This window comes from Trachypithecus francoisi, unplaced genomic scaffold (assembly GCF_009764315.1).
Source record: "Trachypithecus francoisi isolate TF-2019V2 unplaced genomic scaffold, Tfra_2.0 Lachesis_group16, whole genome shotgun sequence".
NCBI classification, from domain to species: Eukaryota; Metazoa; Chordata; class Mammalia; order Primates; family Cercopithecidae; genus Trachypithecus; species Trachypithecus francoisi.
Window position 1 is genome coordinate 93,751,612 of NW_022681461.1, and position 26,180 is coordinate 93,777,791.

The 26,180-nt window shown below is 40.3% G+C and overlaps 2 protein-coding genes across 3 annotated transcripts in view; both read left to right on the plus strand.

Annotated features, from left to right (window-relative positions):
* Positions 1-26,180, plus strand: part of UBAP2 (ubiquitin associated protein 2) — a 132,928-nt gene that overhangs the window by 61,723 nt on the left and 45,025 nt on the right. The window contains exons 5-10 of one of the 2 annotated variants that reach the window (XM_033238297.1): positions 1,565-1,718; positions 3,886-3,963; positions 11,177-11,231; positions 12,992-13,095; positions 20,717-20,782; positions 23,962-24,014. In XM_033238297.1, coding sequence (XP_033094188.1) covers positions 1,565-1,718; positions 3,886-3,963; positions 11,177-11,231; positions 12,992-13,095; positions 20,717-20,782; positions 23,962-24,014 — 510 coding nt within the window. The remainder of the gene's footprint in view (positions 1-1,564; positions 1,719-3,885; positions 3,964-11,176; positions 11,232-12,991; positions 13,096-20,716; positions 20,783-23,961; positions 24,015-26,180) is intronic. The other variant, XM_033238299.1, reaches the window with a different exon arrangement.
* Positions 15,443-17,124, plus strand: LOC117099060 (oligosaccharyltransferase complex subunit OSTC-like). Its single transcript, XM_033238302.1, has one exon. The coding sequence runs from the start codon at positions 16,406-16,408 to the stop codon at positions 16,856-16,858; it is 453 nt and encodes a 150-aa protein (XP_033094193.1). The 5' UTR covers positions 15,443-16,405; the 3' UTR covers positions 16,859-17,124.

The following is a 26,180-nucleotide window of genomic DNA, read 5'->3' on the forward strand; positions in this document are numbered from 1 at the left end:
TTTCACTGTTATGGAAATAATTCAGCTTATCACCCAAACTGTAGTTTATTAATTTCCAGTGCTAATGTTTAGTTTGGATATACAATGTCAAATTTTGTTTTTCCATAAGATTTTTTTTTTTTTTTTTTGAGACGGAGTCTCGCTCTATCGCCCAGGCTAGAGTGCAGTGGCCGGATCTCAGCTCACTGCAAGCTCCGCCTCCCGGGTTTGTGCCATTCTTCTGCCTCAGCCTCCCGAGTAGCTGGGACTACAGGCGCCCGCCACCTCACCCGGCTAGATTTTTGTATTTTTTAGTAGAGATGGGGTTTCACCATGTTAGCCAGGATAGTCTTGATCTCCTGACCTCGTGATCCGCCCGTCTCGGCCTCCCAAAGTGCTGGGATTACAGGCTTGAGCCACCGCACCCGGCCTCTGTAAGATTTTTAAAAAGCATAAAATAGTTACTACTCTTAATTTTGGATGGAGTCATTTCAAATCCCTTCTGAAATAAGGCAGATTATGAATAAGTAAATAGAAACTATTGGGCTAATTTTAGGATTTCTCTGTAACTACCTTGCTTGATAATTTTTATATCCACTTATAGTCAAGAATGTAGTATCTTTCTTTTCTCAGCAATTTGTGTATATATGATATGATTAGGTTTGTTATCACCATTTGGGGAGAGGTGGAGAAGGGAGGTTATATAAATTATTTGACTTCTCACTAGAAGAATTCTTGGGAGATTAAAATTTTAAGTACTTTATAAATTTTTAAAAAGCCCACCAAAACCAAGCTAAAATTTTACTTATCTGCCATTAAATTGTTTTAGATAATTAGTTTGAATAATGGAACAGGCAAGGTTGTATTCCTGGAGCTTTTGGGGCATCATTCTAAGTAATTTTGTAGTCTTTGAATTAATATGTAGATTTAAGGCCTAATAGAGAGATAAGTGAGGTGGTGTAGAATAGGAGCTTGGGGAAATGACATTTACTGTATTCCTAAATTTGCATAGGAAAGGGCTCTATGTTGGGAAAATGTACAGTATTTTGTCAGGTCAGCTAATAGCTGTAATTATTTAGCAACAGGAGCTTAGCAAGAGGATTGTTATCTTTATTATCAAGAAAGTAGAACTATATGGAAAGAATTTAAATGATAAGCAGGTGAGCTGCAAGCTGTGGGTAGTTAGATTTGAAAGATACATGCATGTGCTGGGCGCGGTGGCTCACGCCTGTAATCCCAGCACTTTGGGAGGCTGAGGAGGGTGGATCACAAGGTCAGGAGATCGAGACCATTGTGGCTAACACAGTGAAACCCCGTTTCCACTAAAAATACAAAAAATTAGCTGGGCATGGTGGTGGACGCCTGTAGTCCCAGCTACTCAGGAGGCTGAGGCAGGAGAATGGCGTGAACCTGGGAGGCGGAGCTTGCAGTGAGCAGAGATCACACCACTGCACTCCAGCCTGGGTGACAGAGCGAGACTCCGTCTCAAAAAAATAATAATAAAAAAAGAAAGATACATGCATGTGCCCTTGATAATTATACACGCTTGGAATGATAAATGATTAACAGCTGTTCTCTCTGATAGACTTCATGGGAGACCGTAGGGGGGAAGAAAAAGAATTTTGCAAAAGAAAATTCAGAAAACAAAGAGAATAGAGAGAAGAAAAGCGAGAAAGAATCAAGTCGTGGACGTGGAAACAACAACCGGAAAGGAAGAGGTGGCAATCGTGGCAGAGAATGTAAGTACAGACTTTCTTCTCAGTTTTTTCTCTTCTCTTCTTTCGTCTCGAGTGACCCTTCTGTCTCAGCCTCCCAAAGTGTTGGAATTACAGGCATGAGCCACTGCGCTCAGCTTTCTCAAATTTTTTCTTAGGAGTTTCCTTACATTCTGAACAACTGAAAGATTAGTCCATAGCATGCTTATAAATTTGTTTCCTCAATGCAGAATTTGTTCTAATAATTAACACTAGAAATGAGTGGCACCTGAGTAGTTTCATAAGAGCCTCCCATGTGGTTTCATATCAACATTGATCTGGGCTATAGGCAGGTGGTTGTGTAGTGTGTCTTATGACTGCCTTCTGTTATAAGGCAGACACATTCATTAATTTTAGAATTGTGTGTGTGTGGCAAAGAAGGGGCCAGGGGTCATTTACTTACAGTGGGTAAAGCTGTTTTTTTCTTCTCCATTTATAGAGATTCATGGTATAGACAAGAGTTAGATTAAGAGAAAAGTTGCTAAATAGGATTTCTCATAGGCAGGTCTCATTTCCATTAGACCTAGGTTTTCTAGGTTTTGTCACTGTTTATGCAAAACAACCCTGTCTGCTCTGGCAGTGTGTCAGTGTAGCTAAGTTATGAAAGAATAAAATGTAAATATTTAACATATCACTCTAGAGACTCTTGCTGTCTCATACATTCCACCGATATTTATTATCTACTATGTAGTGGATACTTTTATAGGCATACAGCAATGAATACAATAGGTAAAATCTTTGCCCTTCTAAAACTTATATTTTAAAGAAGGTCAAATGGGATGTAACAATAAAGAAGATAAAATATTTTATATTAATATATTTTAATGGTGTTATATAGAAATTATGTTATAGGGAAAAACAAAGGCAGAAAGAGAGATGCAAATTATGGGAAGAGGTCTCGCAAATATAAGTGGGTTGCCAAGGAAAGCCTCACTGGAATTTATGTGAGTCAACCTCTGACAGAGGTGAGAGGAGCAAGTCATTCCAATATCATTTATAAAATTTCTGTATTATGTAGAGCTATTAATGCCAATATAGGGATGAGAAAAAGAAAAGACTGCGAGTTGGCATCTTCCGGTTAGTATTCTAGAAAAACCCAATTCTAACACTTTAGTTTTTCTAAGAACTTAATGTTTTCCTTGGTATTACTATTTTGCTATTCTGTGCCTTTCCAGGCTTTGAACCTAACTAATGAGCAAATTCTGTGATATATTAACGTAGTTGCATAATGGAGGTAGTTTTTTTGAAGCAAAAACTTCACAGCAAGTCCACAAAGAAGAAAGAAAAATCAATATTTTTTTAAATTTATTTTCAGAATTTTCATGTGAATAAGGAAGATGTCATTTCTTTTTCTCTCTTATTTTTTTTTTTTACTTTTTATTTTGAGACAAGGTCTTACTCTTCCACTCAGGCTGAAGTGCAGTGGCGTGATCACAGCTCACTGCAGCCTTGACCTCCCTGGGCTCAGGTGATCCTCCCACCTCAGCCTCCTGAGTAGCTGGGACTACTAGCTGCACTCCATCACAGCCACGCCTGGCTAATTTTCATATTTTTTGTATTTTGTATGTTGTATTTTTACTGAGACAGAGTCTTGCTCACTTGCCCAGACTGGAGTGCAGTGAGGAGATCTCGGCTCACTGCAACCTCTGCCTGTTGGGTCCAAGCAATCTCCTGCCTTAGCCTCTCGAGTAGCTGGGACTATAGGTACATGCCACCACACCTGGCTAATTTTTATATTTTTCGGTAGAGACGGGGTTTCCTTGTGTTAGCCAGGCTGGTCTCGAACTCCTGGCCTCAAGTGATCCGCCTGCCTCAGCCTCCCAAGGTGCTGGGATTATAGGTATGAGTCACTGCGCCTGACCAATTTTTGTATTTCTTTTGTATGTCGCCCAGGCTGGTCTCAAGCTCTTGGGCTCGAGATCTGCCCCCCTCAGCTGGAAATTAGGAGTGCTGGAATTACAAGTGTAAGCCACTGTGCCTGACCTCATTCAGTTTTTAAGTCACTTATGTTTTTGTTTTTCCTGTTTCTGAACCCATTGTTTAAATTGTAGCCTGTTTGTCATTCCTTCTTTGCCTTTAATAGGTGCTTGGTAAGGTTACGTACAAGAGGTTTGGAAATGGAAATTTGATTTTTCTGCTCTTTTTCCTCTAGTTAGAGGTGAAGAAAATGGAATTGATGGCAATCAAGTGGACAAACCTTCAGATCGTGGCAAGCGAGCCCGAGGTAGAGGTAAGCTAGAGTAAGAGAGAAGAAAATGCTTTCAATTAGGAGGAAGAAGCAGGCAGTTGCTTTGCTGGACTCTCACTAGGGATAGCAGTGTGTTCTGAAAGAATGGCAGGTCGTCTTAAAATCTGATCATTTGTTTACTGATGCCTGTAAATGAACTATTTTGTGTTACGTAGTTTTGAAGAAACCAAAGGGTTGTTTTTGGATGAGCTGGAGAAAGCCCTTTCTATGAATAATTTAAAACTTAAAGCTCTAACCAAAAGCGTTGACAAATTATTATTGTATTACATTTGGAATACAATGCAATAGGGTTTTTAAAACCTTACTCTAAAAATACTTTATTGCTAAAAAAGGCTATGTTCATTTGAGCCTTCAGTGAGTTGTAGTCTTTTTGCTGTAGTCTTCACTTCCAGCTATTTTGAAGTGTACAATACGTAATTGTTAAGTAGTCACCTTACTTTACTGTTGAACATTAGAACTGACTCCCTTTTTTTGGGACAGGGTCTTACTCTGTCACCCAGGCTGGAGTGCAGTGGCACCATCTCAGCTAACTGCAACCTCTACCTCCTGGGCTCAAACAATCCTTCCACTTACCATCCTGAGTATCTGGGACTACAGGTGCACGCCACCATGCCCAGCTAATTTTTGTATTGTTGATAGACATGGGATTTTACCATGTTGGCCAGTCTGGTCTCAAACTCCTGGCCTCAAGTGATCCACCCGCCTAATCCTCCCAAAGTGGTGGGATTACAGGCATGAGCCACCGAGCACGGCCTAGAATTTATTCCTTCTGTGTTTTAACCTATCCACCAATCTCTCTTTATTCCCCACCCTCTATACACATCACCTTCTCTGCCTCTGGTAACTATCTTTCCACTCTCTACCTGCATGAGATAACTTTTTTAGCTCCCATGTGAGTGAGTATGTGTGATATTTGTCTTTCTGTGTCTGGTTTATTTTATTTAATACAATGTCTTCCAGGTCCATTCATGTTGCTCCAGCGGACATCATTTCATTCTTTTATGACTGAATAGTATTCCAACATGTAAATTTATCACTTTTTGAAATCCATTTATCTGTTGATGAACACTTAGGTTGATTCTCTATATTTGTGAATATTGTGAATAGTGCTTCACTTCAAAATAGCTAGAAGTGAGGACTTGAAAAGTTCTCAACACATAGAAATGATAAATGCTCATGGTAACGGATACCCTAAATACCACAACTTGATAATTATGTATTCTCTGCGTGTAGCAAAGTACTACATGTACCCCATAAATGTGTTTAAATATTACGTATCAGTAAAAAGTTAAAAATTTAAAAAGAAGAGAAATTGCCACAGCCACCCCAACCTGGCAACCATGAAGCACTGTTGGTTTCCTTTTCTTTGTATAAATATCCAGTAATGGGATTGCTGGATCATATGGTAATTCAATTTTTTGTTTTTGATAAATCTCCATACTGTTTTCCAAAATGACTGCACCAGTTTATATTCCCACCAATAGTGTATGAGAGTTCCCTTTTCCCTGTGTCTTCACCAGCATCTGTTTAATTTGCTTAATTAATTAGATACAGTGGCATGATCATAACTCACTGCAGTCTTGAACTCCTGGGTTCAGGCAGTCTTCCTGTCTCAGCCACCTCAGTAGTTGGGATTACAGGCTACTTTTTGTTTTTTTGATAATAGCTGTTCTAAGTGGGGTAAGATGATACCTCATTGTGGTTTTCTTTGTATTTTGTTCATGTTTAGTGATGAACATTTTTTGTGTACCTTTTGGCCATTTGTGTATTGTTTTTTTAGATCCTTTGTCTACTGTTTTTTTTTTTTTTTTCTCTTAAGAGACAGTATCTCACTCTGTTGCCCAGCCTGGAGTGCAGTGACATGATCATAACTTACTGCAACCTCGAAATCCTGGGCTCAAGTGATTCTTACACCTCAGCCTCCTGAGCAGCTGGGGCTATAGGCATGAGCCCCACCATGCCTAGCTAATTTTTTGTATTTTTAGTAGAGATGGGGTTTCACTGGTTACACATTTTATTTATTTATTTATTTATTTATTTATTTATTTAGGGACAGAGTCTCACTCTGTCTCAAGGCTGGAGTGCACTGGTGCAATCTCGGCTCACTGCAACCTCCGCCTCCAGGGTTCAAGCGATTTTCCTGCCTCAGCCTCCCGTGTAGCTGGGACTACAGGCTCAGCTAATTTTTGTAATTTTAAATGGAGATGGGGTTTCACCATGTTGGCCAGGATGGTCTCGATCTCTTGACCTCGTGATCCACCCGCCTCGGCCTCCCAAAGTGCTGGGATTACAGGCGTGAGCCCCCACGCCCAACCTATTTTCATTTTTATTGTTTTTTTATTTTTTATTTATTTTTATTTTTGAGACGGGAGTTTCGCTTTTGTTGCCCTGGCTGGAGTGCAATGGTGGGATCTTGGCTCATCACAACCTCCGCCTCCTGGGTTCAAGCAGTTCTCTTCCCTCAGCCTCCCAAGTAGCTGGGATAACAGGCATGCTCCAGCACGCCCAGCTAATTTTGTGTTTTCAGTAGAGTAGGGTTTCTCCATGTAGGTCAGGCTTAAATGTGTATTTAAGTTACTTTTCTTTTGTATGTTTCTTTATCTTGTGTATTGATACATGGTTTAGCAGCTTATATGTATTATTTTGGTCTTTTCTTCTGGTGAGATTGAGTCAAGTAAGGTAGTGAACTATTGTTTTTTTTTAGAGACAGTGTCTTGTTCTGTTGCCCATCCTGGAGTACGGTGGCATGATCGTAGCTCACTGCAACCTCCAACTCTTATGCTCAAGCAATACTCCTGCCTTAGCCTCCTGAGTAGATAGGACTGCAGGTGCACATCACAATGCCCAGCTAATTTTTTTTTCTTTTTCTCTTATTTATTTATTTATTTTTTGAGATGGAGTCTTGCTCTGTCACCCAGATTGGAGTGCGGTGGTGCACTCTCAGCTCACTGTGAGCTTCGCCTCCCAGGTTCACGCCATTCTCCTGCCTAAGCCTCCCGAGTAATTGGGACTACAGGCGCCCGCCACCACGCCTGGCTAAGTTTTTGTATTTTTAATAGAGACGGGGTTTCACCATGTTAGCCAGGATGGTCTCGATCTCCTGACCTCATGATCCGCCCTCCCCGGCCTCCCAAAGTGTTGGGATTACAGGTGTGAGTCACCACGCCCGGCTATGCCCAGCTAATTTTTCTTTTCTTTTTTTTTTTTTTTTTTTAAGACGGAGTCTCGCTCTGTCGCCCAGGCTGGAGTGCAGTGGCTGGATCTCAGCTCACTGCAAGCTCCGCCTCCTGGGTTCACGCCATTCTCCTGCCTCAGCCTCCCGAGTAGCTGGGACTACAGGTGCCTGCCACCTCGCCCGGCTAGTTTTTGTATTTTTTAGTAGAGACGGGGTTTCACTGTGTTAGCCAGGATGGTCTTGATCTTGTGACCTTGTGATCCGCCCGTCTTGGCCTCCCAAAGTGCTGGGATTACAGGCTTGAGCCACCGCGCCCGGCCCCCAGCTAATTTTTAAAAGCATTTTTGTAGAGACAGGTCTCCCTGTGTTGCCCAGGCTGGTCTTGAACTCCTGACTCCAAGCAGTCCTCCTCTGTTGGCCTCCTCAAGCAGAGGGATTACAGGCACGAGCCACTGCACCTGGCTGCTAATGAATTACACTTGAAGTTACAGGGTTTGGTTTCCTTCTGGATGGAAGAAAAATAATGCAAAAAAGGCAAGAATAGTTTACTCTGTAACCTTTCTCAGTGCTTTATCTTACTGTTTTGTATTTAGTAACTCAGATTAGTTTCTCTACTTTTTCTTTTTTTTGAGACGGAGTCTTGCTCTGTCGCCCAGGCTGGAGTGCAGTGGCGCAATCTCGGCTTATTACAAGCTCCCCTCCCTGGGTTCTACCGCCATTCTCCTGGCTCAGGCTTCTGAGTAGTTGGGACTATAATTACCCACCACTACGCCTTGCTAATTTTTTGTATTTTTAGTAGAGAGAGGGTTTCACCGCGTTAGCCAGGATGGTCTCGATCTCCTGACCTCGTGATCCGCCCGTGTTCCTCCCAAAGTGCTGGGATTACAGGCGTGAGCCTCTGCTCCTGGCCATATATCAGTCTTAAATGTAGCAACTGATATTTACATACCTATTGTGTTGTTGAAGATATTGCTGTAAACAAGCTTTGTTCCTCAGTGAATTCCAGGGATGTTTTGTCATTTTCATTTGATTAGTATTCCTTGAGGCTGGGGAGGAGTTATTCCAGACTCTGAGAATGTAGGGGGATAGACTCCCAAGTCTCTGAGCCAGAAAAACCCCAAAGATGCCCCCTTCTGTGTGTGGCCTGAACAGGTTCCTGGACATGGAAGTAGTACCATCTATACTATTGAACTAGTCCTGAGAAATCAGGAATTTTTTTGAGGCCGGGTCTTGCAGTGTTGCTCAGGCTGGCCTCTGGCACAGCTAGCCTTTTTTTTTTTTTAATTATACTTTTAAGTTCTAGGGTGCATGTATACAACGTGCAGGTTTGTTACATATGTATACATGTGCCATGTTGGTGTGTTGCACCCATTAACTGGTCATTTACATTAGGTATATCTCCTAATTCTGTCCCTCCCCTCTCCCACAACCCCACAAAGGCCCCGGTGTGGGATGTTCCCCACCCTGTGGCACAGCTAGCTTTTAAAGTCCTTCTTACTATCTTTTGGGGATGAGGGGAAGGAGTGCTTTCTATCTTTTTAGATTAGGCCCACTTTCTGCATTTGCTTCCCTTCAGGCTGTTTGAAAAGGAGGGATGTCTGCAGTTAAGATCTGCCCCAGTAGGGGTGGTTGGTTGTTCTTTGAATTTCGGCTTTCAGAGTAATGAGCAACTAGGCCAGGCATGATAGCTCACACCTATAATCCCAGCACTTTCGGAGGCTGAGGTGAGCAGATCACTGGAAGCTGGGAGTTCAAGACCAGCCTGGCCAATATGTTGAAATCCTAACTCAGAAAAAGAAAAAAAAAAAAAAAGAGTAACGAGCAACTTTTCCATTTGGATTCTCAGCACAGAGTATGTAAATATTAGTCAAAACTTGAAGCGGGGGGTGGTGGCTTACGCCTGTAATCCCAGTACTTTGGGAGGGTGAGGTGGGTGGATCACTTGAGGTCAGGAGTTCAAGACCAGCCTGGACAACATGGTGAAACTCTGTCTCTACTAAAAATACAAAAATTATCCAGGCGTGGTGACGCAGGCCTGTAATCTCAGCTACTTGGGAGACTGAGGCACAAGAATCATTTGAACCTGGGAGGCGGAGGTTGTGGTGAGCTGAGATTACGCCACTGCACTCCAACCTGGGTGACAGAGCAAAACTCTGTCTCAAAAAATTATTAAAAAAAAAAAAAAAAAAACCTTGAACAGCCATTCAGCAGATATGTAGTAGAGTCCCAGGGCTTGAGGAGGAAAGGTACAGCATTTACCATAACATGGTTTATTCACTTTGATAATCTTTGGAAACGTTGGACTTGATTTTCGTGAGTAAAAGACTCTGGATCTTTATTCTGAGCTGCTAGATTAATCTGTTCCTTCCAGATAACAATGCAGGGAAATGGTATATACACAGAAACCAACGTTACTAGTAGCATTACTGCCAGGTGAGTGCGAAACAATAATTCTATTATCTTGTTAGAATTTATGGGGAAGATGGATTGGATTTCTTTTTATTTTTTTCTTTTTTGAGACGGAGTCTTGCTCTGTCGCCCAGGCTGGAGTGCAGTGGCTGGATCTCAGCTCACTAAGCTCTGCCTCCCGGGTTTACGCCATTCTCCTGCCTCAGCCTCCGGAGTAGCTGGGATTACAGGCGCCTGCCACCTGACCGGGTAGTTTTTTGTATTTTTTAGTGGAGGTGGGGTTTCACTGTGTTAGCCAGGATGATCTCGATCTGCTGACCTCGTGATCCACCCGTCTCGGCCTCCCAAAGTGCTGGGATTACAGGCTTGAGCCACCGCACCCGGCCCCAGATTGGATTTTTTAATTTAAAAAAATTTTTGGTTGGCTGGGCGTGGTGGCTCACGCTGTAATCCCAGCACTTTGGGAGGCTAAGGCAGGCAGATCACGAGGTCAGGAGTTTGAGACCAGCCTGGCCAAAATGGTGAAACCTGTCTCTACCAAAAATACAAAAATCAGCCGTGCGTGGTGGCAGGCGCCTGTAATCCCAGCTGCTCAGGCGGCTGAGGGGGGAGAATCGCCTGAACCTGGGAGGCAGAAGTTGCCATGAACCAAGATGGCGCTACTGCACTCCAGCCTGGGCGACAGGGCGAGACTCTGCAACCTCCAACTCCTGGGCTTCATGGATCCTCCTGCCTCAGCCTGTCAGGTAGCTAAGTTAGAGGCTCATGCCACCGTGCCCATAAAAAATAGTTTTGTAGAGAGGGATTCTCCCTTTATTGCCCAGACTGGCCTTGAACTCCTTGCTCAAGCCACCCTTCCACCTCAGCCTCCCAAATTGTTGAGATTATAGGTGTGAGCCACCATACCTGTCTCAGAAAAGTTTTTAATTTTCATAAAGTCCATTTTGTCTAGTTTTTCTTTTTTTGCCTGTAGTTTTGGTGTCATATTCAAGAAATCATTGCTAAATCCAGTGTTGTGAAGCGTTTGCTTTGTGTTTTTCTCTGAGAGTTTTATAGTTTTAGCTCTTAAATTTAGGCCTTTGCTCTTGAGTTCAGGATTTTAATGAAGAGAGAATGTGCAAAGGTGCTAGTCATAATTTTCACTTCTTGTTTGCTTATTCTCATGCTTGCTGCCATTTTGGTCTTTGATCAAAGACCTAGTATTTAAAATGATATTTAACTGTGCCTTCAGCTTACTTTGCATTTTCCTCTTTCTGGTTCTCATTTCATTTTATAGTAGTGGCTTATAATTCCATGGTGTTTGCCCTTCCTGATTTTAAACGGTGCAGACTGTTTTATAATATAACCTTCCTGTGTTTAGCTGTCAAATACCACAAATATAATACAAGGAGAATTTAATTCTTTTCTAGCCTTAGAAGTCACTAACTGGGTACAGGTAGTTGTATCATCAGGGATCAATACATTGGAAATTGGATGCCCTGGATTGGAATGTTGGTGCCATTAGGAACAATGATAATATTATCTGGGAAGTGAGTATAAGATGAAGAAGGAAGTGTAATTGTGTGGGACATGAATATTATTTTATAATATAATTGTTTGTTTTTTTTAAAGGATTTGGACGTGGCAGAGGGAGAGGGGCAGGAAGGTTCTCAACCCAAGGCATGGGGTAAGTCATAGCCATCCTATTTTTATAGTTATTTACTTCCTTAGTTTTTATGCTTCAATTGCCTCTAATACCCGGCATCTAATTTGGTCATCATGGTGAATCTAGTGTTTTCTATACTTAAAAAGATTTACAAATAAGAAAAACAATATGAATAAAATTGATCTTTTAAATAGGCATTAGAGCAGGGTTTCTAGCCTTGGCACTATTGATTGTGGATTGGATAATACTTCCATGGAGTGGTAGGGTCTCCTGTATATTGTGGGATGTTTAGCAACATCTCTTCTCTCTGTACTATTAATAAATGTCAGTAGCAGTCACCTGAAGTTGTGACAAAATACCTACAGACATACCTAAATGGCACTGCCTAAGGGCCATGTTAGTTAATCCAGCCATTGTCTTTGAATGCTAAGTAAATGTAGTGCTTATTTATGTATGAGTGATATATTTTTCCTGAATTGTAATAGTGAACATTGAACAGACTCAAAGGTACTAAAATCAGAGGTTTATTTCTTGTTTCTGGGTGTTATTTTACTTTTTGTTGCTTCTAAAACATTAGCTCCCATTGAATTTTTAGAAAAAGTTTTAAAACATCCTGTGGAAGCCATACGTAGATGCAGTCAAGGAAGGGAATTGGCTCCAAGAAAAGCCCTTTTTCTCTCTCTAACTTCAGGCAGCACTCTTGGTGTCAGCGCCTTCTAGATAAGTAGTGGTGCCTCCTGCAATCTGCCTTCTGCCTAAGCTCCTTTGAGGAAAAGGAGGTATGAAAACAGGGAGCAAGCTCTCAGGAGCGCTTTAAGACATAGCCCTGCCCATTAGCTGTAAATTGTTTTGTGGATTTTTCTGTTTACTTCACATTCCTTTGTGAAAATTTTAAAGGTAATATTTGTTTTGGCTCATGTTAGACCTCTGAACCATGATTCAGTTAAACTGGGTGTTCAGTTTAGGATTTTATTGAAAAGAAATAGGTGCTGGGCCAGGCGCGGTGGCTCAAGCCTGTAATCCCAGCACTTTGGGAGGCCGAGACGGGCAGATCACGAGGTCAGGAGTTCGAGACCATCCTGGTTAACACAGTGAAACCCCGTCTCTACTAAAAAAAAAATACAAAAAATTAGCCGGGCAAGATGGCGGGCGCCTGTAGTCCCAGCTACTCGGGAGGCTGAGGCGAGAGAATGGCGTAAACCCGGGAGGCGGAGCTTGCAGTGAGCTGAGATCCGGCCACTGCACTCCAGCCTGGGCGACAGAGCGAGACTCCGTCTCAAAAAAAAAAAAAAAAAAAAAAAAAAGAAATAGAGGTGCTGAACAAAATGTTTTCTTCTTTATCTAATGTTTCTATAAAGGAGCGTATAATTCTAAGCTATAAAAGGTTCAAAGCCAAACTTGGATTCTGACTTGGGAAGAAAATACCTGTGTTCCCTATTTATTCCTTATTTTTCAGCAGGACTCTTATGAGAGCCCTTATTTTGCCTTGAAAGATTATAGGTCTCCTTGTCTGCTTTAGGATGCTGAGGACCATGTTTTAGGAGAATAAGGCTATTATATCAGAATGTGTGGAAGGTCCCTAGGCAGCTTCTAATTTTCACATCTGCATCTCCATGGCTGGCAGAATTAGTTATATTTAGATAGGGGAAGGAGAGGTGATGTCTTTTACAGTGGCTGTGAGAAGACACTGGGCTTGTTTGGTGGAAGATCATGTATGGTTAATATTTTGGCTTAGGTGCTTGCTTCTTTTGCCTTTATTATTTCTTTATTTCAAACCCCAGGACATTTAATCCTGCGGACTATTCAGATTCTACATCTACAGATGTGTGTGGGACAAAGCTAGTAGTTTGGGAAGCTGCTCAGAATGGTGCAGATGAGGGAACTGGTAAGTGTTCTGTTTTTGCCAGAGATGAGTTTTAAATGTTTGAGCTATTAAGAGTTTTATGTTCTCATGCAAAGATGAAGTCTAAATGTGCTGATGGAAAAGAATGAAAAACAGGCTACTGTCCTACCTCTGAAACTATTCTTAGTTGGTTCTTACCACCAAAGTCTGTCACATATAAATCTCATGATGACAAAGAATTTGATTTTCCCTTCTGCAAGCTAAGAAAAGAAAGAGACTATATAAGGTAATTGGCATAAATCAGCACAAACTCACACTCCAATCAAAGTATGTCACAGATATATAGAATTTCTGAGGAGAAGATTTTTTACTGGAAGTACTTCCCATTTCTAATGGTGGATTCTTTGGCCAGATAATGTATGATAATGTGGTAGATGATAGATGGATTTGTAGCAGCGTTGCTACTGCAGGTTTTTCTGTATCATGCTGTTTCTGGATTATTTTCTGAAATTCTTGGGGTAAATATTGGTTGTTTATTTATATAGAGCTCTTTGTACAGTAAATATTGAGATTATACTTATAGAAACATAATTTAGCCGGGTGCAGCGGCTCATACCTGTAATCTCAGCACTTTGGGAGACCGAGGCAGATGGAGCATTTGAGGTCAGGAATTCGAGAGCAACCTGGCCAACATGGTGAAACCCCGTCTCTACAAAAATACAAAAAAATTAGCCAGGCTTGGTGGTGCATGCCTGTAATCCCAGCTACTTGGGAGGCTGAGACAGGAGAATCACTTGAACCCAGGAGGTGGAGGTTGCAATGAGCCGAGATCGTGCCATTGCACTCCAGCCTAGGCAACAGAGCGAGACTTCATCTCAAAACAACAACAACAACAAAAACAAAAACATAATTTAACACAATGATATATAACCTAGATTTAGAATATAGTTCAATAAATTATCAAGCCCTGGTGCAAGTGGTTCATGCCTGTAATCTCAGCATTTAGGTGGCTGAGGCGGGAGGATCACTTGAGCCACAGTTTGAGATGAGCCTGATTAACATAGTAAGATCTCATCTATACTAAGAAAACGTAAAAAATTAACATGGCATGGTGGTGTGTGCCTATGGTCCCAGCTGCTTGGGAGGCTGGAGAGGGGAGTGTCACTTGAGCCTGGGAGGTTGAGGATGCTATGAGCTGTGATTGTACCACTGCTCTCCAGCCTGGCAACAGAGCAAGGCTGTGTCTCAAAAAATAAAAAATAAAATAAAATAATGCACACAAGCATCCATATAACATCAACCCTAGCCAGAAAGTAAGAGAGTACCACCAGAATCACAACTAATCAACTGTAAATAGATAAACTGTAAAGAGGGTCAACAAAATTTATAAGTTGTTATTTGAAAACACTAGTAAAATTGTTAAGCTTCTTATGAGATCATCAAGGGAAGGTGAAGAACATGAGTAATTGGTTCCAGGAAGGAGAAAAGGAATATTGATATAGATCATATAGATATTAAGGAGATTATAAGATACTTGTATGTCGATTTTTTTTTTTGGCAACAAATTTGGAATTACTGACTAATTTCACTCTTGTAAAAATCTTTAACCTAAGTATTTGAAAATAGAATTCAGTAAGACAGAAACAGCAAAAGGTTACTGTAACAATGTTAAAATTATGCTTGGGTTGAGCATGTTAGATCACACCTGTAATCCCAGCACTTTGGGAGGCTGAGGTGGGCAGATCGCTTGAGCTCAGGAGTTTGAGACCAGCCTGGGCAACATGGTGAAACCCCATCTCTGCAAAAAAATACAAAAATTAGCTGGGTGTAGTAGCATATGCCTGTGGTCTCAGCTACTTGGGGGTGCTGAGGTGGGAGGATCACTTGAATCTGGGAGGCATAGGTTGCAGTCAGCTGAGATTGTGCCACTGCACTTTAGCCTGGGTGACAGAGTGGGACTCTGTCTCAAAAAAAAAAAAAAAAGAGAGAAAGAAAGAATGAACGAAAGAAAGAGAAAGAATGAATTACACCTGGTATTTAAGTTTGCTTAACTGTGTTTTTTGGGGTGGGGGGTTGTTTGAGATGGAGTCTCTGTCACCCAGGCTGGAGTACAATGGCATGATCTTGACTCACTGCAACCTCCACCTCCCGGGTTCAAGCGATTCTCCTGCCTCAGCATCCTGAGTAGCTGGGATTACAGGTGTCCGGCACTATGCCTGGCTAATTTTTTTGTATTTTTAGTAGGCAGGGTTTCACCATGTTGGCCAGGCTAGTCTCGAACTGCTGACCTCAAATGGTCCACTCACCTTGGCCTCCCAAAGTGCTGGGATTACAGGCGTAAGCCACCATGCCCCACCTTCTTTTCTTTTTCTTTTTTTAAGAGAGAACATCTCACTCTGTTGTCCAGGCTGGAGTGCAGTGGTGTGATCATCACTCACTGTAGCCTTGAACCACTGGATTCAAGCCATCCTCCCACCTTAACCTCCCTAGTACTTACTGCTGGGACTATGGCACACACCACTGCGCCGGGTGAATTTTAAAATTTTTTGTAGATACAAGATTTTGCATTGTTGCAGAGGCTGGTCTTGAACTCCTGGCTTCAAAGATGCTCCCACCCAGCCAGTGCTGGGATTACTGACATGAGCCACCATGCCCAGCTTAGTTTGTTTAACTTTTGAAAAACAAATCAATCCACTCCTAGATGCATACCCAAAAGACAGGAAAATGTAGGTTCACATAAAATCTTGTACAAAAAGATTCATAGCAACATAATTCATAATTATAAAAAAGTAGAAACAACCCATACTTCCTATTGAACAGGTCTGTCAGGGTGGGGGAAGAAACCTCAAATGTTTATCAATGGATGAATGTATAAGCAAAATATAGAATATACATAGAATAGAATAATGTTCAGCCATAAAAAGGAATTAAGGTACATGCTACAACATGAATGAACCTTGAAAATAGTATGCAGAGTCACAGAAAGACCACATATATTGTGTTTTATGATGTTATTTATCTGAAATGTCTAAGGCAAATTTATAGGGACAGAAATTAGCTTGGTGGTTGCCTAGGACTGGAACTATTTGGGAAAAGTAGTGAGTAACTATGAATGAGTATGGGGTTTGTTTTAGAGGTGATGGTTGCACAAATGGTGAATATACTAAAAATTATTCAGCCGTCTACTATAAAAGGGTAGATTTCATGTTATGTGTGTTATATATAAAAATACAGAAATGAGTATTATCCATTTAACAGAATTAAAGATAAAAATCCTTATGATTATTTCTGTAAGGAAAAGCGTTCAGTATTCGTTCATGATTAAAACAAACCAACAGTGTTTCTGAGTGGCATGTGGGATTTGAGCCGGATAATGGTCCTTGATTCCAGCAACATGGAGACTTTGTACCACGGCCCATTCTTAGTGCTCGAATGTCCCAACCTGAAGCTGACGAAGCCGACCAGGCTGCACATGCCCTCAGCCATGACTGTGTATGTTTTGGTGGTGGTGTCTTGCTTCCTCATGACCAGAGGAATAATTTATGATGTTATTGTTGAACCTCCAAGTGTTGGCTCTATGACCGATGAACATGGGCATCAGAGGCCAGTAGCTTTCTTGGCGTACAGAGTAAATGGACGATATGTTATTATGGAAGGACTTGCATCCAGCTTCCTGTTTACAATGGGAGGTTTAGGTTTCATAATCCTGGACCAGTCAAATGCACCAGATATCCCCAAACCCAGCAGATTTCTTCTTCTATTCTTTGGATTTGTTTGTGTCCTATTGAGTTTTTTTTACAGCTAGAGTATTCATGAGAAGGAAACTGCCAGGCAATCTGATAGGTTAGAGTGCCTTTTGAGAAGAAATCAATGGATGCTGGATTTGCTCCTGTCAATGAAGTTTTAAAGTCTATACCAATCCGCTATTGTGAAATGTGGAAAAGAATGAAGAGCAGCAGTAAAGAAATATGTAGTGAAAACACTGGAAGTGTATTGATGCTTGGAGTAAAATTTCTTCTTGGTGTCAAAGAGACAAGTTTATCACAGTATTTTTTTTCCTGCTGATCTGTTGAGATCAGTGATGTTGAGTGACATTTTCTTCTTAGTTTTTTGTTTTTTAAAGAAAATATACTCCAGTTTACAAATATAATATTGAATAAAGTGATTATGTTTTACAGCCCCTTTAACTTTTTTTTGTAGATGACATTTCTGATTTTCAGAATTAATGTAAAATCAAGAAGCAAGATTCCATAAGTTGAGATTTCTAGATGGCTGATCAGTTTTACCTGTGGTGCCTTGCCTTTTAGTAGGGGGTGTGATAATACATTATTCCAAATATGTATGTATGACTGTTTCCTGAAGAATAAGATCTATGAAAGGAGCAGAAATAATTTTTCTAATTAAAAACAAACAAAACCCTGGCAATTAGGAATACAAGGAATTTCCTTAATCAGATAAGGAATATCTGTAAACTTACAGCAGGTATTACAGTCAATGGTGATACATTGAGTGTTCTTCCTCTGGAACAAGATAAAAACATGCGGTCACTGCTTCCATTCGCACTGTTCTGGAGGTCCTTATGACTTGAAGAAAAATAAGTCATAAGGATTGGAAAGGGAGAATAAACCGTTGTTTTTTGTGATTGTGTAAAAGAATCTATAGATGAATTATTGGAGAGTTTCACAAGCACAAAATGCAAGACACAAGTTTGATGAACGAATGTATTTCTGTAAATCATCAACAAACAGAAAATGGAAAAAAATTGCTAGTAGCTCCAGAAAACACCAAATACCTAGGAATAAGTCTAATGATATGTAAAATATGTAGGATTTGAAAAAATAGAAAACAATATTGAGAAAAAATAAAGAAGACAATAAATAGAGGAGTATACCACTTTAATATATTTTAGTTTTACTGTTGTAACATTTAGTTTTTATTGACTCAGTCTTTGAATTTATTAATCCATGGTAGTCCGTCTCATGTAAATTTTCCCCACTGATTTTTTAAAAAAATCAGATTTGTTGATGTAGTTTATATATATATGATAAAATTCTCCCCTTTTTAGAGGTACAGAGGATGAATTCTAACAAATGTATATAGAATTATAACCAGTATTAAAATATAATTATGGTGCTTCTTTTTTTTTTTTTTTTTTTTTTTTTCCTGTATTTTTAGCAGAGACGGGGTTTCACCATGTTGGCCGGGTCAGTATTGAACTCCTGACCTCAAGTGATCTGCCCACCTCAGCCTCCCAAAGTGGTAGGATTACAGGTGTGAGCTATTTTGCCTGGCCTTGACCACTTGACTCTAAAATTTTTATATAATATTAAAGGGACTACAGTAGCGTAAACAGTTTTGAAAAGAAAAAAAAGTTCTACACTCCCTGATTTTAAGAACTGCTCTAACGCTACAGTAAGCAAGACACATAAATCAATAGCATAGTAGTTTACATATACATATGGCTAATTGTTTTTTGTCAAAGATTATGAGGCAGTTCAACGCCATATATTATACTGTATACAAAAGTTACCCTGCAAGTTTACACTTAAACATGAGACCTAAAAGTACAACTTACAAAGAACTTACAGTGGCAAATCTTAGTGACTGTAGGTTAGGTGAAGATTTCTTATATGGAATCTGATAAGCCTGAGTCATAAAAGAGAAAATTGACGAAGTACATTTTATTAAAAATTGTAAAATTCTTCTGAAGAGAAAAATGATAGGATGAGCCATAGTCTTGGAGAAAATGTTTATATAAAATCCATATTTGATAAGGACTTATATACAAAATACATAAAGAACTCTCACAATTCAGTAATTAGAAAACAACTCCCTAAAAAAAAATGAGCAATTAAAAATGGGGAAAAAAATGGAAGAAATTCTAGAAATGGATAGTAGTGATTGTATAGCATTGGGAATATACTCAGTGCCACTAAATTGTACACTCGAAGAGGGTTAGACATGGTAAATTTTGTGTAATATCTATTTCAACACGGAGACTGGTGAAGGATAATTTCCTGTGAATCTATAATTATTTTAAACAGAAAAAGTTAATAGAAAGCAAAGTATTTGCATTTACAAGGGAAGATGATAAATGGATAGCAGACAAATCCATAAGAATGTGCTCGTCATCATTTGTCATTGGGGAAATACAAAGTAAAGCCATATTGAATTACCTCCATCGACCTATTAAAATGACTTTAAAGGAAACGAAAAATTCCAAGTCCTGGTGAGGATTGTGGAATAACAGGTACTCACTCATATACATGCCTGGTGGGAAAGCATACCTTTATCATACCATCTGACAACCCCATTCTTAGGTTTTTATAAAAGTGGAATGAGGGGCCGGGCGCGGTGGCTCACGCCTGTAATCCCAGCACTTTGGGAGGCTAAGGCGGCGGATCACGAGGTCAGGAGATCGAGACCATCCTGGCTAACACAGTGAAACCCCCGTCTCTACTAAAAATACAAGAAAATTAGCCGGGCGTAGTGGCGGGCACCTGTAGTTCCAACTACTCGGGAGGCTGAGGCAGGAGAATGGCGTGAACCCGGGAGGCGGAGCTTGCAGTGAGCTGAGATCGCGCCACTGCACTCCAGCCTGGGCGGCAGAGCGAGACTCCTTCTCAAAAAAAAAAAAAAAAAAAAGAGTGGAATGAAAACGCATCCAAACAGAAGTCGGTATGTGATATTATAGTGCCTTTATTAATACCTCCACTGATGTTTTTTTTCTTGCTTCTTTTTTTTAAGAGATGGCGGTCTCAATTTGTTGCCCAGGCTGGAGTATAGTTGGTATTCACCGGCATAATCTTAGTGCACTACAACTTCAAACTCCTGGGCTCAAGTGATCCTCCTCCATCACCCTCCTGTGTAGCTGGGACTACAGCCCTGCACCACTGTGCACAGCTTCCACACAGTGTGGAAGAACTGTGTGTGGAAGCTGTGCCTACTTCCATGGCTTTGAAGCCGAATGTTGTCCAACTGTTGAAGCAGAATGTTGAATTAGTCAATTAGTTACTTTTTTTCTTATTTTATCTTTACTCCTCTCTTCTTTCATCTCCTCCCACTTATTTAAAGTAGCAGATTTCTTGCTGAAAAGCATTTAGATAAGCAAAACCAGTTTGTTGTAGAATACAGTTAAAGGATGTCATCAGCTGATGGTGCTGGCTATTTTTCCAGAGGCCTCACAGAATGGTATTGGCTTGTTGATAAGGGAGTTCTGAGTCCAGGACTCAGCCTTATAGGCTCAGAAACCCAACTGTTGACGGTATAATAACCACAAATCTGTTCCCAATGTGAGGAGCATTCAAATTAACCAAACTAGAAAGACTTGTGTATACTCAGAATGCTAATTGATAAGTTTTCTAAAAACTGGTACCTGTTAAACAGATTAGAATACTCTCTTTGATGAGTGAGAAGGGAACTTGGTAAACATGGGCATGAGAATGAGAATAATTGAAGTAATTTGAGCGTCCAAGAACCATCAGGGATAAAATTAATAACTTGATTTGCAGTGACCTGTAAGAGTATGGATTTCAATTACATTTCACTATCCTTGGGCAGTAACGCAGCGTATACATAGCTTTGACGGTGACTATCTTCTCTTGTGATGAATACTTTCATTCTTTTGATATGTTTAAACCCTCAATTTTACATTGGTCCACAGAACTGGCATCAGATACTCACAACATAGCTCAGGATCTGTCAAACAAAAGTTCTTATGGACTCAAAGGTATGAATACTTAATTTTTTTAATTTTTTAAGTTAAGAATCTTATAAATTGCTTGCAATATCTTTCATTTTTTATCAAAGCTAGCTAATACAAATTTATCAGATAAATGTTTGTAAACTATACCCATTTATTTGGTAATCAAATTTGCAGTTTGCTAATGGAAATGTTTGATTGATTGACTTTCAAGCTGCCACAGAATTTTCACCATTGTTTTCCTTGTTCCTAAGTGGCCTTCTTTAACATACATTCATTAGAGGACTAACACCAAGTTAAACTGAACATGAAGCATTCATCTCAAATATATTATTATTATTATTATTATTTTATTTATTTTTTTTTTGAGACGGAGTCTCGCTCTGTCGCCCAGGCTGGAGTGCAGTGGCCGGATCTCAGCTCACTGCAAGCTCCACCTCCCGGGTTCACGCCATTCTCCTGCCTCAGCCTCCCGAGTAGCTGGGACTACAGGCGCCTGCCACCTTGCCCGGCTAGTTTTTTGTATTTTTTAGTAGAGACGGGGTTTCACCGTGTTCACCAGGATGGTCTCGATCTCCTGACCTTGTGATCCGCCCGTCTCAGCCTCCCAAAGTGCTGGGATTACAGGCTTGAGCCACTGCACCCGGCCAAATATATTATTTTAAGCTGAAAATAAGGATTGTTGAAGTTTTTCCTTATGTTTTGGGGTGTAGGTCTAATGTGAACCAAATTAAAATTTTAATATTCCAAAATATGATTAGGACCTGAGCCTCTGCCTTCTGTATTTAATGTCTGGAATTTTTTATAGTCTGTATGGCTAGTTCCTGCAATGTGGCACTTGCTTCTGACATAGGAGTTTTCCCTGTAATTTCCTGACATGCCACTCTATCATGTTGCATCTCTGCTTATAACTGTTTTCCTGTTTTTCCTTCAGGCTACATAGTGCCTTGTACTTGCTTTTAAATGTACTCAGATTCTCACCCTACTATGCAAGTCCAAAGTTGTGTTTAATTATTTTCAAAATACTGCTCTCAAAGTGGTAGGCCAGTCTTTTTTATTATTTTTATTATTTTATTTTTATTTTTTTATTTTTTTTGAGATGGAGCTTGCTCTGGTTGCCCAGGCTGGAGTGCAATGGCATGATCTCAGCTCACTGCAACCTCCACCTCCCGGGTTCAAGCAATTCTCCTGCCTCAGCCTCCCAAGAAACTGGGATTTACAGGTGTGAGCCACCACCCCTGGCTAATTCTTTGTATTTTTAGTAGAGATGGGATTTCACCATGTTGGCCAGGCTGGTCTCAAACTCCTGACCTCAGGTGATCCACCCACCTCTGCCTCCCAAAGTGCTGCAATTACAGGCATGAGCACTGCTCCAGGCCTATTTATTTATTTATTTATTTCTGAGATGGAGTCTCTGTCGCCCAGGCTGGAGCAGTGGCATGATCTCAGCTCACTGCAACCTCCACCTCCCGGGTTCAAACGATTCTCCTGCCTCAGCCTCCCCAGTAGCTGGGACTATAGGCACATGCCACCACGCCCCGCTAATTTTTGTATTTTTAGTAGAGACAGGGTTTCACCATATTGACCAGGCTGGTCTTGAACTCCTGATCTCGTGATCCACCCACCTCAGCCTCCCAAAGTGCTGGGATTACAGGCATGAGCCATCATGCCCAGACTTTTTTTTATTTTTAAGATATCTCCTGAATTGCCATGGTAGGTCATTCTTACCACATATCATGTATAAAAGCCTGTTTTAACTTACTACATTAACTGTATGTATAGTGGCTGAGCTGCTCAAATTTATGTGTATTTTATTGCAGTTTTAAAACTTAGAAAAAAGAATGTATATTTTAAGCTTTAGAATACTTTTAATATTTTTTATGTAGGTTTTTGTAATGTTTCATCATTGTTTTTCTCCTGGAAATTTTCCTTTGTATCCCTGTGTGTGTATCCTTTATATCCGTGTGTGTATATTTCATCTTCCCCATCAAGCTTTCTCTTACCATTCTGGCTTTCATTAACTTCATCCTCCAGATTTCCAGTGTACTGGTTTCTCAGAATTAAATGTTTTCGGTTTTGAAACCATCTGTATTTTACACCCAAATATTGGCACAGTTTACATCATATTTCACAGAGAGCCATCCCAATCTGAAATCAGTACATCGTGTTAAAAACATTCCACAAATAAGGACTTTCTTTCTAAGAAACAATCATCATTTTACTTATGAGGAGGTCAGTTATTCCGCTATTTACATGATTCTAAGGAAGGTAGACATGGTTACCTGACTTCTTTTGTCTCACAAGTGTGCCCCTCCTCCTTTTCCCTCTCCATACACAACTTTTGGAGAGAAACAGAATTTTGTGTGTCAGATGATTAACTCCTTGCTTCCAGAAGCAACTGAAAACATCCATAATCCCGCTTTCTGGGGTTAGTCGTCGTTAATTTCTTAGTGTATTTCCTTTAAAACTATTATCAATGGGCGTGTTTTTTAGTACATACTATAAACAGTGGCCCTCTACTTATATAAGATCTGTAAATAAACATTTCTTGAGTAGCAACACTTTTCTTTAAAGTACTTAGATGTGTTATGGATGAGTATTCTGTAAGAACTGTTTGAGCGCATCCTGTGTACTGATTTCAGAACTTAAAGCAGCAGACTTGATATGAGCAAGAATAATGTTAAACTTTGCTGGAGACCTATTAGGAAACCATATAGTAGAGCTAATATTTTATTAAAAGGATGCTTCTCTAAATTTGATAATTCAGTAATCCAACTAAAATAGGGTCCAAGACAGATTTGCCTTAAAATGAAATTTTTTGTTTTAAAGACTACATCATAAGAAATCAAACCATTGTTAAATGTCTATATTTGTGCTATGTCCATACTTTCTTAATCATGGCAGCATTGCTTGGATGTAACCTATATTGAAGCAAAATCCATTTGAAACACTGATTTGAGGTTATGTAGATAGTGACTACTAGTCAAGTTGCATTTGTAAACATTACTTCAAAGAGAAAGGGAGAAAAGAAGTATTACTGATTTTACCGAGAATAGATTAAGATCATCATGTTTCTTGGGTTGTAAACTAAATTGCTAGTGAGGTATATATATCTTTTCCTGAATAATACACAAAAAGGAATCATTTGGACTCAGACTGTATTTGACTTTGTGGTATAAACTTTGATTGCTGTTGTTTCCCAATAGGGGCTTGGAAGAATTCTGTGGAGGAGTGGACAACAGAAGACTGGACTGAAGATGTAAGTGTTTGCTGTCAGATGAGACCTTTCTTTCTTTTTCTTTTTTCTTTTTTCTTTTTTTTTTTTTTGAGGTGGAATTTTGCTTTTGTTGCCCAGGCTAGAGTGCAATGACGTGAACTCGGCTCATTGCAACCTCTGCCTCCTGGATTCAAGCAATTCTCCTGCCTCAGCCTCCCAAATAGCTGGGATTACAGGTGTGTGCCACCACGCCTGGCTAATTTTGTATTTTTTTTTAGTAGAAACGGTGTTTCACCATTTTGGTCAGGGTGGTCTCAAACTCCTGACCTCAGGTGATCCACCTGCCTCAGCCTCCCGAAGTGCTGGGATTACAGGTGTGAGACGCTGCGTCTTTCGGTGTTTGCTGGGGGCTTTGGTACTTGGAAGAAAGAGCCTGAGACATCTTATCTCATCGTGGCTTCTTTTCTATTATCATAGCCAGGGTTTTAGAGAGTTGGCTTTTTTAGCAGATGCTTCTTAGAAGGAACTTAGTGTTTTCAGATTTTTGAGAATATTTGTTTTCATGCTTAAAAATGACCAAGTGTCAAGATGATTTGGGAAACTGGAAAAACCAAACAAGAAAAAAGGTTGAGGTGTTAGACTGGGTGTAGTGGCTCACAACTATAATCCCAGCACTCTGAGAAGCTAAGGTAGGAGGATCACTTAAAGCCAGGAATATGAGACCTACCTGAGTAACAAAGTGAGACCCCGTGTCTGCAAAAAAATAATAAAAAAAAATTACCGGCTGGGTGTGATGGCTCAAGCCTGTAATCCCAGCACTTTGGGATTCCGAGACGGGTGGATCACGAGGTCAGGAGATCGAAACCATCCTGGCTAACATGGTGAAACCCCGTCTCTACTAAAAAATACAAAAACCTAGCTGGGCGTGGTGGCGGGCACCTGTGGTCCCAGCTACTCGGGAGGCTGAGGCAGGAGAATGTCGTAAACCCGGGAGGCGGAGCTTGCAGCGAGCTGAGATCCGGCCACTGCAGTCCAACCTGGGCGACAGAGCAAGACTCCGTCTCAAAAAAAAAAAAAAAAATTACCTGGGTGGGGGGTTGTGCATCTGTAATCTCAGCTACTCGGGAGGCTAAGGCAAGAGGATCTCTTGAGCCCAGGACTTCAGTGCTGCATTATCGTTCCACTGCCCTCTAGCCTGGGTGACAGAGCAAGAATGCATCTTAAAGCAAACAAACAAAATTACCAGGTGTTAAGTAGGATTGATTTTTTTTTTTTAAGCTTATCTCTGTTTTGTTTGACCTGATAGCCAGCTGACACTTGTCCAGATTTGTGAACTATTATTCTTCAGAATATTTTCATTAAAGGAGAGTCTATATTTTGGGTCACAGTTGAAATTAACCTGAATAGGGTTGCTCTGGTTCCACGCCCAACCTCTTCCCCTTTTGGCTAGAAGAACCCTTTTAAAAAAAAAAAAAAAATTCATTATTCCACAGGTATTTTTGAGCATATTACACTAGCTTCTGGGTACTGTCAGTCTATAAGTTCTGCTTTCAGCATAGTATTTTTTTTGGAAAAAAAAAATAAGTTAAATAATAAAGAGAAAAAAGGAATATCTAACCCAATACCATATTTTATACCTCTTTTCTGTTTGACTATCGAGTTCTAGAACTCTTGAGTTTGGTGTCTGCCTGACACAGAGTTTGATCAGACATTGAGCGGGAAAGAATAAATGGGTTACAAATACAGATCCTCAAAACTATTTGCAGTGACCCAGACTTTGAGATTCTATCTTTTTCTCTGTCTCCATATATGTTTCCATTTATGCTAACAGGACCTGCTTGGAATGAGAAACAAGAAACATGATTTCTACTTGACTTGTTTAATAACCTTAGGCAGGGCATTGTTCCTTGGGTCTTACTACTCCTTCACATACAGTATTATTTGTGTTTTAAGTGGTGTTTGAACAACCCACTACCATAGATAGGTTCATTTTACCTTGTAAAAAATAAATATTTTAATTTTTTTGTTTTTTGAAACAGAGCCTTTTTCTTGCTCTGTCGCTCGGGCTGGAGTCCGGTGGTGCCATCATAGCTCACTGCAGCCTCAACCCCCCAGGCTCAAGCAGTTCTCTTGCCTTGGCTTCCCAAAGTGCTAGGATTACAGGTGCAAGCCACCATGCCTGGCCAAAATTAAGCGATTTTTGGACAA